General features: G+C 22.1%; 1 protein-coding gene across 1 annotated transcript; it reads right to left on the bottom strand.

Annotated features, from left to right (window-relative positions):
• Positions 1 to 58: 58 nt before the first annotated feature.
• Positions 59 to 14,047, bottom strand: LOC128966305 (transmembrane protein 151B-like). The gene is made up of 8 exons (XM_054313152.1): positions 13,835 to 14,047; positions 3,456 to 3,602; positions 3,253 to 3,387; positions 2,635 to 2,716; positions 2,222 to 2,253; positions 1,814 to 1,988; positions 740 to 1,014; positions 59 to 661 (listed from the first exon to the last, which is right to left on the bottom strand). The coding sequence occupies exons 1-8, from the start codon at positions 13,868 to 13,870 to the stop codon at positions 59 to 61; spliced, it is 1,485 nt and encodes a 494-aa protein (XP_054169127.1). The 5' UTR covers positions 13,871 to 14,047.
• Positions 14,048 to 14,240: the final 193 nt, after the last annotated feature.

Below are 14,240 nucleotides of genomic sequence, written 5' to 3' on the forward strand. Positions count from 1 at the left end.
TTAAAAGATAATAGTTTATTGAATGTAATTATTTGTATAAAATATTACAAAAATTGAGTCAAAGTTGTGTTTCATTGTTAAAATTTAATTGAATATCAATATAACTATTCCATTGCCGACGTAAATGATGGGACAGTCGTCGGAAAAAGTCGCGGTCAGTGATTGAACGCCTCAACGGTTTCAATGATAACATACCGTTCAGCGGTAGTTGCGATGTGTGTCTCTCAAGTAACACCTCCTCATAAGTGGGCGGATTGTCGGTTATAATGTCATTGTTAGTTACATCGGTGTCACCATTGATTAATGACAGTCTTCTGATGACATTATTCTCGTTGTTCTGAGTGATTGAAGACACAAAGTACAAGATCTGACCGTTTCTTAATGATGTCCGACTTAATGATTGTCTTAATCTATTACTGGTTCTTGTAATTATCGACTCCATAGACTTATCCGTACGAAATTGATCGGACAACTGATGTTCAATGTTAACACCAGTGTCTGGTCTGACTGGGAATCGATCGGTTACGAGGACAGCCTCCGAATAGCTCGGAGCCAATGTATAGTTATTACTAAACTCTACACTATCTATAGTAGTATCCCTCGAGAGTGCACTTAAATCATTACAAGAGGTGACAAAATTTTCTCCAAACAATTTAATAACCTTTAAATAATTATTAATAAAATATATAATTGATTTAAAAATTTTAATAAACTAATGTTAAGTCTAATGTTATTATACCTGAAAGTGAACGTATGCCGTCTGATATTCAATAAGTACCCGAAAAGGCCACGAAAGTAGAAGAAGTGAAAAGAGCCAAAAGGCAACATGAGATACATACCAGGGCTGTCGGGCACTGTTACCATAAGATATTATATACTCTTGAAAGTTGGCGCCCACTAAGTCCAAGCCCTCACGCATTTCTAAATAGTCATCGTATCGTTCATTGTCCTCAAAAAATGTTGATCTCTGTCCTTCAAATTCATTGGCCGACTCTATGTTAGCAAATGCAAAGCCTATCAATGAAAACAAAAGTTTTTCAGATCATTAATAACACATAAAGTGATGCCAATTGAAAGCTTAAGACATTTTGATTGTCTCTAAACAATCAGTGAATTTGTCAAAAATGTTATTTTGTGTAATGATTACAAAGTTTTTTTTATTTTATTTTTATAAATCCCCTATAAATTGCAAGTATATTGTCGATAAAAATATTATTTTTTAAGTATAAACCAAATTTTATCTCTATTATTAAGTTAAAGTTTAAAAATAACAATGTTTTGTAATAATGATTATGATTTTTCTACTAAATGACCGTAAAAGTTAAGAAGTTTTTTATATAGAATTTTTTTTATAAATATATAAATTGAAATCTTGCGACTATTTTATGCAGTTATGCTAGTATTGGATCAATCAATTGGAGTCTATATTAAAAATTTGTTTTATATTATAATTTATTTCAATTGAAATCATATTTAAGAATCAGTGAAAAATATATGAATTTTATTAAATGTAAAATTCTTATAATAAAAATCTTTTCAATGGTATATATAGTATATACCGTAATAATATAAAAGAAAACAAATTTAAATTCATTCAGATTTATTTCATAAAAATGTTAAAAATTTTAACATTATGAAAAATATTTCATACATTATATTTTATGCATACGTATTTGTATTTTAAACAAAATAATGGACATACAGTACATAAACTTATATTAGTCTAATTATGCACTGAATAATATGCAGGTATATTAAGAGTCAATATAAATATATAAAGTATAATAATAAATATTAATGTATTAGAAGAAACCTTTAGTAAATCTAATTTTAGTGATGGGATGTAATTCAAGATCCATGAGTTTCTTTGATATATCTTTGACCCCACAGTTTCCGTATGAAAAACAAGAGCCCGTGACGTGAGTATTGATTCTTTCGTAATATATCTGTGCTGTTGTATAGGCGTCTCCATTGCGATAACGAGTCACCTTAAATAGTAGATATAAAATGTGAACATTTAATGTCTTATAATGGCAGTCATTATATGGCAATAAAAATGCTCTTATAATGCATTAGTAATTAGTTGTAAGAGTGAGATGACAGAGCATATAATGAGAATTTATTTACTAAGTTTTACAATAATTATATCTTCAATGAACTAAAACTTTTGTTTTAGTCATCAAAAATAACATAAAAGTTTAGGTAAGAGATGATGACTTACTTGTCGGGAGCGCCGGATGTAATGATAACTCACTGTTATGTATATATCATAGTATGTTATGCATGAGAAAACATCAATGATTAATGATAGGTTTATCATTCATAAAATATTGTACAATCATATTATATATACAAATATTGCTATCAAACAAAAAATATTGCGAAATATTTTACGATGAAATAATTTTTAAGATTTATGATTATATATTTATAAATGCAATAATATAAAAGTTATGAAAATGTAAGTTTAGAGTATCTGAAATAATTTAGTTAATTGTTTTTTAAAAAAGTATTGTATTATTATATTATATTAATATTATAATAACATTTTATATAGAATGCAATATTTCATTCTATAGTAAAATAAAGTATAAAATAACAATTGCATAGTTTGTTTGCACTGTTAGCCCATACCTGCCTTCCACCATATGATAGGCTGTGCTTCTCTCATCTGTTCAATATGTGTGTACACGGCGTCGGCATTCAACCCATATATCTTAATATGATATATAATTAAATCATAATTATTTACCATAAAATAGATTTATATAAATACTGTACATAAAAAAGTAAAAAAGTTAAAGAAATAACTGTTGAAAATATATTTAACAGGAATTGTATGGTATATGAGTTAACATGAGTTTACAATGTTAAATGAAAGTACATTTTGATAATTAAGCTAACAGTTGATGCGTTAAATTCAAATAAATTGCTATAAATTTTATTATAAATGAAAATATAGACAAGTTTGATGTCAAAAATTAATAATTAATTAACTGAAAAATAATTATAGAGTCTATAAATTTATTTTATTCTTAAATTTTAAATTAAATATTCAATAGTTGTTTTGTAGTCCATTCTTTTGTCTTTTAGTTTTTACTTTATTATCTTATTGTTTTTTTGTGTAAAACCAATACAATTTTAAAATATAAATTGTCATAAATACAATACATAATTATTAGTTATAATATATATAAAAATGCCGACAAAAATTAGTAATTAACATATTATTACTATAAGTACAATACATACCAATTCAAAGCGTGTGCTACAGTGCCAGCACTCGACTAAATAGACTATATATAGCATCGACATGAATACGATGGGTATATAGACATATCCCTCATCACATGGACTAACTTTATGTATTGTAGTCATTGGGTAACTCTGTTTGATAAATATATAATTGTTATATAAATTTGTTAATATGATAATCAATGGATTATTATTATTACTTGAAAGTGGACAACCATGCGGTCAATTTGTGTTGCACTACACCATGTGATGACACACAGACAACCACTGATGAGAACAGTCAATAAAAGGCACTTTAAATGAGAGTCTCGTTTCAGACTTTGGTAAAGCGTTTGCTTCTGTGGTCGCTATTTGTATAATAAGAAGAAAAGCCGACAAATAAGATATTAGACATCAAATAATAGTATAATTGTGTAAACAATTTGTCTCTTTTGAAAACAAATTTAATGTAGTTCTTCGGCATATATATGAAATGCAATTAATTTGGATTACACGCAGTATATGGAAATTAAGATATATTGTATAAAAAATAATGAAAGTCAATGTAATTAAAGTAAACATTAGAACAAAACACGCGATTTTATATTATATAATATTTGATTAATATTTAATTTAATATAATCTCTTAAAAATAAATTAAATGAACAAAAACTTGTATTAAATAAGATAAATAAGATTACAAATTATAGTACAAATAAAAAATTTCAAATTATTACCAAATATTATCTCTAAATATAAACTAAGTGTTGAACTATAATAAGTAATAAGACAGAGAAAAGCAATTATTCAAATGAGAATTGCTTTCAATGACTTTTGTCACTAATTTACATACAAATGAATTCTTATGACATTTCTTTCATTTCATTACTTTTATGTCACTAAATATGATATTTACTGCATTATAATATAAAGTTTATGATAATATATAGTAATTTATGTTTTTCTACTATATATTTAATAATAACATTTATGATTTATAAAATATATTTCAATATTTATAATTTTGTTGTATACTATAAGTTATCTTAATTTCTATATTTTTTGTTTTTTTAATAATAATTTATAGTCAATTAGATATTTTATTAATTATAATAGTAAACTTTAATATATACAGTAATATAAAGATTTCAGATAATTGTAAAATCCTATGATATAAATAGGAAAAGTGGTTTTAATAGCAAATATTGATAAAATAAGAGTCAGAGAGCGGTTATGAGGCAAACACATGAAAATATCAAAGTATTACTCAATTTGTTGTTTCCGTTTGTATTTTTATATACCTTAAGAAAAACTCAAGAATGGTTTATATATTGATTTTCGTTATATTTAATACATAAGTGTTTAGTCAATAGTTTTCTTTCTATTTCTAAAGTAATACGGCTTTCAAAAGCAAAGCTAAGTGTTGTGCATCTAATGATAGGCTACTTAAATGACAAAAAATAGATTAATTTTGTGTGATTGATAAAAAAATATTCAACCATTTATTAGTTGATTGAACATTGCATTACTCCAAATGTATAAAATTTATATTTATTGCAAATTCAATTTTATTAAAATTGCTGCTAAAAGGGATATAAATTTTTTAATAAATCACTAACTGTAAGTTTCAGTGAGTTTACTATATTTATCATCAATTAAATTATAAAATGCATAAAAATTTTAAAATATATAATTTTAATTTTATCCATATTAAAATTTACCAAAATAAAACTTATCTTTAAAAAATTATTACATTAATCTCGTTCACATAATAAAACTATTTTTTATCCCCGTCTCAAACTTACAGTACATTTTTTATATTATGTATAAATTAATACATTATATATATGTCTAGTTTTTACTGACATAATTTAAAGACAACTTTTTTTGAATTGACTTTTTATAACAATTATAATACTTATTCTTCATAAATCATAATTTTTATAATAATAAACATTATATTATTATTTTTATAATTTCATTATTTATAATTATATAGATAATTATATATATATATATATTTACACAATTATACAATAAAATTAAAATATTTAATAATATTTAGATAAACATAATTATTATATTCTGAATATATATATATATTTTTGTTTTAATATTAAATATTTTGGCATTTAATAAAACAAAATTTATGAATTAACATTATGTGAAACATATATGAGTCCAACTAACAGTCAATTGTATATATTGTAAACAATAATGTCTAACAAATTGTGTGACAGAATATTCTATAATAATATTTTGTTGTTCAACACAAACGAATCGACACACATATGTTGTGTTACAGAAATGACAAAAATATAAAAGCATTTTCAATGGCTTTATTCCTCAGCGAATTGCTTGATAACTGTGCAAAAACCTCCTAACACTCCGTTAGTTTTGCTTTCATATATATATATATATATATATATATATTATATAATATATCAAGAATTATAATGTGATGGCAAATAGGAAAATGTGAGTAAACTAGAAATGACAACAAAATTCACGACATATTATCGATCAAATAAATTTTATTTTTCACTATATTTTTCACTATATATTTTTAAACCGTCATTTGAGTACACAATTGAAAAATATAAAAGCATACAATCGGTAGAAATATAAAACCTGGGTTTTGCATCAAATGGGTTTAACTGTAATTGAGATCATATATATGATATATATATATACTAGTAATATATATAATATTTATATTTATAGACTAAACGATAGAGTGAATAAAAATCAATAATAAGATACTGAAATAAAAATTGAAACTGTTTTTATTTTTTTCTCAATCTATTTTTACATTAAATTATAAGATAAAAACTATTTGCTATATAGTAATAGTGATAGCAAAAGACAATTACAAATGTAATTGTTTTAATTATACGGGTAATACTGTACTAACAAATACATTATCTTTAATAACAAATTTTATTATAAAAAATCATTTTCTTTCACAATGTTTTATAATTGAATACAATATAACATACTATTGCGTGATGTTTGCACTGTTTTCTAAGTTTCATCTCATCTTATGATCAAACTCTGTATATAATCTAATTTTTTGTGATATAGTAATAATAATAAAAAGTTTTTTACAAAAATTAATTTTAAATTCTATTATTTGAATCACACTTTCTTTGAGAAATTCTGTTCAAAACAATAGAATTCTTGTTTTTATAAAATAAAAATTGATTTTTTGTAAATAAATTTCACATTTTTCACTAATACTAAGATTGAACACTCACTCACAGGATATAAAACATAAAAATGAGGGTTTTATGCCTGACTTAATACCTTTAGTTAAGTCATAAGAGATTAACAATAAAAGGAGGAAACAAATTGAAACTATATATGAAATGTTTACGCATGAAATGATAAAATAAAGTGAACCTTCACTAACTTATGAAGGCTTAGTCGTCAATCTGGGATTCAATGTATCGCACATTAATCCAAATGTTTGCCTCAATAAAAATATTAGAAGACATTAGATAACAGTAGAATAAAAATTTAGTGTTTATATTATATTTGGAAAAATTGCTGTTTGTTAGTGAAAACAATATTGTTATAAATGTATAATTTATATATAGAAAAAACAAATTACATCAAAATATAATCAAAAACTATTTGTTTTGCTTTTACTAAGCAATGCAAATTCAAATAAGAAATTTTAATGTAAATATTGTAGTTTAAAACTTTAACAATAATAAAATGTAATATAATTCTACATTTAACCCATTTTTTGATAGAGTATTTAATTCCAGGGTAGGTGGGACATTTTTATAAACTGTTTAAAATGTCAAAATTAACCAATTAATCATAATTAAAATTATTTTAAACAAAATATTTCATAATAAATATATCATCCATCGTTTTTAATAGCTTTTCAAACAAATCGGCAAACTATTTGACAAAATTAGAAATTTACAGAATTCAGAGTAAATTCATTTTTCCCGAAATCTTGCAATAAAGTTGTCGCAGGATTTTATTCTCAGGCGGTTTAAAGCGGAATATTAAATAATGATATAATTTGATTAAATAATATTCAAATTGAAAAAATCGGGAATTGCATTACAATTGCACTACAATTGATTGCTAAACTCCTGTTATGTATTAATATTTACAACAGGTTTTTTTGTAATGGCCACCACTGACGCCATTCCCACTTGAGTTATGACCCGTTTTAATATGATTATGTTCTCTAGATTATATAATATCTTAAAATTATAATTTTCATTAAAATATCAATTGTTGTTTATTCATAATTTTTAAAAATTTAGAAAATTTAACTCTAAAAGACTACATTTTAGATATGTTCCCCTATACTGTATATATCAATATATATATATATATATATATACAGAAAGTTAATCTCAAGAATATTAGGATGTATTAGGAATATATACAAACCGTAATATAAAGTCGATATCAGATAAGTGTTTTGCAATTGAATTGATTATAGTATTTCACGTATACTTAAATTTTAGCCGATATTCACTTGCTTTCGGCATTCAATTTTGGTTTAGTATTATTAATATTATTATCATTTTTATTTTTTACTCCATGCTATCAATTTAAGCTATAGTTATTTTGATGCTTATTAAACAATCCTTAAATATGGTAATAACATAAAAAATTTTGATTATTATTTTATACATATTAGTACACTTAAGTTTTTTAAATAAATAAAACATAAGTTAAAATTTGAATTTTAAACTTATGAATCTTTAGTGATAAAAACATTTTTTACATAACAAATTGTAAATAATGTATATTACATAAAAAATTTAAATATATTATTTGAATACTAATAATTGCCATCATATTTTTAGAAAGATTATATTTAATATAAAAATAACAATTTTTATTGATTAAAATGCATTAAATATTGCATTTTTATTATAACTATACTGAATTAAATATTTTAAACTCCAAAAGTAATAAACAAATAAATTAAAAGAGAGACTTAAACATCTATATTATATTAAATGCTAAATAAGATTAATGGTACTAAAAATAATTAAATTATAAAATAAACTGAGAATTTGCTTGTAGTCTACAGAAAGTACATACATTCACAGTATATACAGTACTGTATTGTATTTATAAGTTATATTTCAATATACTATGCATAAACTGCATCAAATAAATGGGTTTTATAGTTATAAAATGTGTTTTTTATTTTAAGATTAATCAATAGTGAGATTATTAAAGGCGTCCATCTAACAGTTGCAAACAAATGTTAGGATTTAAATCATAATTTTTTAAAAATAAGCAATACTTATAGATAAAATAATTGGATAGACATAAGAAAATAAAATGTTTAACTAATGAGACATTATACTGTACAAACATACAGTACTGTATATGTTTAGAGATAATTATTTAAATATATAATGAAATACACTAAAAATTATCAAATTATTATAATTACTATTTGTTATTTTCAATAAACTCTTTGATCTTGCGATACTTAAGTAAAATATAATTATATAAAAAAATATTAAAGCAAAATAATTTAAATCACCTTAAATACATTTTATTAAAAATGATTTTTAAATGTTTTATGACATTTGTTGAAATTTATAACAAAAATTTCATTGTATTAAATTTATTATGTCTATATTAAAACTAATATACACCAAAATAATACAACATAGTAACCAGAATTAATAATAATAATAAACACTTTTTTATATTTTGTCATTTAGTTTTATATATGATGTGTATAAAAAACGTTAAGATGTTATTTACAGTATATACAAACTGTATGGTTATATAGCAAACATAACTGATAAAACTTAAACTGACAAATACATTGTAGAAGCTATTACTTAAAATCAAATTAACATCAATTGTGTCAGCGATTGACATGAAATCTCGATTGAAAGTCAAACTTTAACACATAACACAACATCAAAAAAAAGTTTGTAATCATCTATCAATTTGTTGGTGTCTTTTCATTCATTTCAATGCGATTTCATTACTTGAAAGTCATTTTATAACTATTTTTCTCAACATTTTATATAACTTATACAATATAACCATCGAATCCTTCTATTGACATAACAGTGCTATTCATTTGTACGGTATATACAGTATATTGTATATAATAGTCTATGTTTTAGTCAATATACTAGTTGTGTCGTCAAACTAAGCTATAAAATAGCTTCGGGTTAGACAACAACACACATATATTGATTGTATGTTTTATAACTTACGTAATATAAATCTACAAATATATAGGATAAGCTGTATATGTGTGTTGGTATGACTTATTTAGTGCATTGCCTTATTTAAAAAGTTTATTGATTTGATTCAATCAAAGCTGACATTCAGTGATAATTGAGAGTAAAGAAATGATAATATCATTAAAAAAAAATAATTTTGTTAATTGTAGTCTATTTAGAAAATTGAATAAGATTTTATTTTGTTATATATAGTGAATATTAACAATAAATGTTAAACATTAGATAAGAAATGTCTTAAAATAATATTACTACTGTATATATGCTGCAAAAGTAATGTAATTTTTATTGATTATATTATATAACAGAAATAAGTCATAACTTATTAGCGTTGAGGAAAAAATCTAATTAAATTTATATCATATCATACATAGTATGTATTACATACTATCAAAATTCTGTGATCAATATTATCATAATATTGTGTAATAATTTATACTATACAGTATATTGACTATAATATAATTTTAATATAGATATAATATAAATATAATTTCAAATATAATTTAAACACTTTCAAGTTTATTGTTTATATTTTTTTGTTTCTTTAGTAAGTTTTATCTGATTTATATAATAACATTAATTTACTTATCAATAATTTTTGTATAATTTTTGATAAAATCATAAAAATATTTCACCTAAAAATAACATTCACAACAATTCTTATGATGTTTAAGTGCAACAAAAATATTGTATTTGTATTTATAAATTATAAATAAGTATAAGAATTTCATATATTTTGTTATTGACTTTCACTGATAAAATCATATTTCTATTTCTATAATACAGTTTCTAACTATAACTTTATGTATCTTTCATATAAATGGCAATAAATAAAATTGATACTTATATGATATAATACAATAATACAATGAGATACTCGTAAAAGTTATGTTTGAAAATGTAATATTAGAGTAGTTGAGTGCAAAGAATTAATGTATTATTGAATTGAATTACATTACATTAATTTGTATTATTGAGTTATTTTTATAACCTTAGGCTAATTTCCATAGTAATTATGTTAGCAAACATTAATAACAATTTAATTAACAATTTTTTAAAAATAATGATTACGCGTTTTCAATAATAAAATTTCATAGTATACGGGTGTTTATGATGAGTGTATCAATAAGTCTTATTATAGGTTATTATATAAGATTTTTATAGATTTACTTAATTTTAAGTTATCTTTTATAAATCAAATCATTGTCTTTTAGTACAGTGTTATAACATTGATTTCGACAACTGATTCAATAATTTCGACGAAGAATATCATGAATTGGACGGTAAGATAAATAATTGGAAATACATTATTCAAATCAACACATAATACTGTACTTTATCGTATTTTCAAAGTTTTGCGTTTTAAACACTAGTTTATTATGTAATGATTTATTTACTATTTTGTTGTTTAATTAATTTAAATATTAATAATAAATATTTTACAATAAATAGTAGTACAAAAAAGTTACAATTTTATGGAAAATTAATATTAAAAAGATGTAATTTACACTAATTATATTTGGAAAATATTTATTTTTAATACTAATTAATTAAACAACAAAATAGTAAATAAATCATTACATAATAAACTAGTGTTTAAAACTCAAAACTTTGAAATGTTATGTTATGTAGAGTTTTGCGATATTCTATATAAAGTATAGTATTATGTGTTGATTTGAATAATGTATTTCCAATTATTTATCTTACCGTCCAATTCATGATATTCTTCGTCGAAATTATTGAATCAGTTGTCGAAATCAATGCTATTATGCAATTTCACATATTTGTATATAAAGTATTCATATTTTTATTGGTTATATTTAATACGATAGTTATAAAAATATTAATTAATATATAAGTAAATCAAATAATGAATAAGTTTGATTCATAATTAATAATTATAATATCTTATATAGAAAACGAAATCAAGTGTTAACTGATTTTGAATTTTAAATATGTTTACTCACTATCTCTACAATAATACTATTAATATAATATAGCTATCGATAACTCAAATACTGTACTATAAGTATTATACGTTATATTCTGTAGATTATTATTTAACATAAAGAGTAAAAATTGATGCAAACATTTTTGCATAAAATTGAAAAACCTTTATATATTCTATTGATATACGACTAACTTGTAAGTAGTTATTAAAATTCAGTTTATTTTTCTGATATATTGGTTTGTTGTCTAAAATTAGTAAATAATCATTGGGTTCATTGCATAAATTGTAAATCATATTTCATAAATTCAATCATCAATCATATTTTATAATTAATATTTTATTATATAATAACATTAAATAAAATATCTTATTAAATTCTAATTATAAAATATAACTTTGCTAAAAATTATATTATTAGATATAAAAATTATTATCAATTTTTGAGAATATAAAATAATTATTTACTTTTTTAAAATTTTATTTTTTTATTATTATATTATTAATATATTAATTAACAAATTTAATCAATTGTTAATTGTATAATATTAGACACTGAAAGAGTTAGATTAATATTTAAATAGCAAATAGTTATATAATATGAATTATACTTAAAATATTATCTATGAATTTTCAATTCAATGGCAAACATCACATCATATAAATTATATATTATTTGACACTTTTTTAAATGAGAAAATCCATTTCAATAAAGGCGTCTTATCTCTAGTTTTAACTCAATTTACTTATTTATTCAATACTTTTATATATTTATATATAAAACATTTTGAAAACAAAATAAAGAGATTATACTAAATATTATAATTCTGTTTAAAATGCATTAGAAATTTTCAATATTTCGAGAAAGCGATCATATAATCAATGAGAAAATAGTTGTTTTTTGTTATCTATATTATATATTACAGTATGTATGTGTGTAATAGAAAATGACAACAATTAAATTAAACTTAATGTTAAAGTTGAAATAAATATTTTTATATTTTATAAAAAATACTCATATTTTATATTTTGTTTGCTCTTAAAAAATAAAGTTTTGTACAACTTATACAGTATAATAGATAGTATTAAATAAAAAATCTAGTTTTTATAAACTAAAGTCTTTATTGTAAAACAATATTTTTTGAATTGATATTTCTTTTGTAAAATTATTGATGACTTATTTTTTAAAAGATGACTTCAGATAAATCAAAAAAGATTTTTTATATTATCATATATTTTAAAAAGATATATTTAGTTTTTTTAAATCTCGACAAAAACTAACCAAATAATTTTAAATATATTTGCATGAATTTGTCAAAAAATATATATATACAGAAATCTCACCAAAAAATTATTTATTATATACATATTTAAAAAGAGTAAGAAAATTATACATTTTATGAAAAAGTAAGTTATAGTTAACTATTCAACGCTAATACAGTATAAATCACTAATAAATAATATATACGGTTTGCGCTTTTTTAAGAGAAAATAGTTTTTCCTATTGACTGTGATTTTTATAACAAAATATTGCTTTTATTTTTGTGGATCTCTTTTATATAACAACAGATTGAAATCATTATTATAATACCAAATACTGTTTTTTCGCCAAATTGTGTTAATATCCATTGAAACTGATTGTCAGGAAAAGCAATGACTAAATTAACTATAATTCTATACAATTGATTGGTTATCACGGTTTCAATTGGCTCATTGTGTTTGTAATACTTTAAGTAATTTATTTAACTTTTGTTTTATTATTAAAACTACGATAACAATACTAAAACTAACACAATAAAAATTTATACAATACTGTATATTGTATATTACAGTATATATTAGATTTTAATTCATTTGATTGCTAATCAAAGTAATTAAAATATGTTAAATAAAAAATTGAAATCTCTATTTACAAGAAATTCCTAATTACGATAATTACTAATTACACTTTTTTAAATAATTAAATAAATACTGTATATATATGCTAATTATATTCATGTGACATATAATAAATGAAAATATTATTACATAGAAATTTATCATATCTTTAATAAGTTGTTAAATATATACTGTAAAGAATATAAAAGATATTTTAATATATGCAGTACTTTAATAGATATAAATTTAAATAATACTGTTTGTGACATATTTATAATTCATACACAGAATATCATATACTAAACGTTATGAAAAAACATGTATAACTATAATATAATATCGTATATAATTAGTAACTATAACTTGTTGTTAACCATTTATATTATAAGACTATATGACATTTTTCTTTATACTATAACTACAAGTGATTACAAAGTAATTATATGATAATTAATAGTTATGTAAAAAATTAAACACTAAATTAGTTTTGATAATCAATTAAACTTAAACTTACTTCTTCTTCATTGCAGTCATCACTTTCTTGAGTCATACTAACTGTTAATTTATATGAATGTTTGGCACCAAAAATGTTGGCACAGTTGGGTCACACAACTTGCTTAAGCAAACCGACTAACATAAAAGTGGAAAACCCATTCTTCGCACAGTTAGTTAGCTAACAGTTTGTCAGCTATAATCTCAATGGTATGAGTTTTGTCTCAACAATAGGCTCTCCTCAAGCTATACATTGAATCGATCTGATTGTATAATAAATACAGGCATTCAGCTGACACACACATACATCCCAATCGATTCAGGGATTGTGAGCACTGGCATTACATCATAACATCCAGTTTCTCAATGGATATCAATGAGTGTACTGCCTTCTAATGAATTGGTTACAAGTGCTTATTATGTAGTCC

Source organism: Oppia nitens, unplaced genomic scaffold, assembly GCF_028296485.1.
Source record: "Oppia nitens isolate AA-2021 unplaced genomic scaffold, nextdenovo-longstitch-racon4-pilon3 scaffold1_pilon_pilon_pilon, whole genome shotgun sequence".
Classification (NCBI taxonomy): domain Eukaryota; kingdom Metazoa; phylum Arthropoda; class Arachnida; order Sarcoptiformes; family Oppiidae; genus Oppia; species Oppia nitens.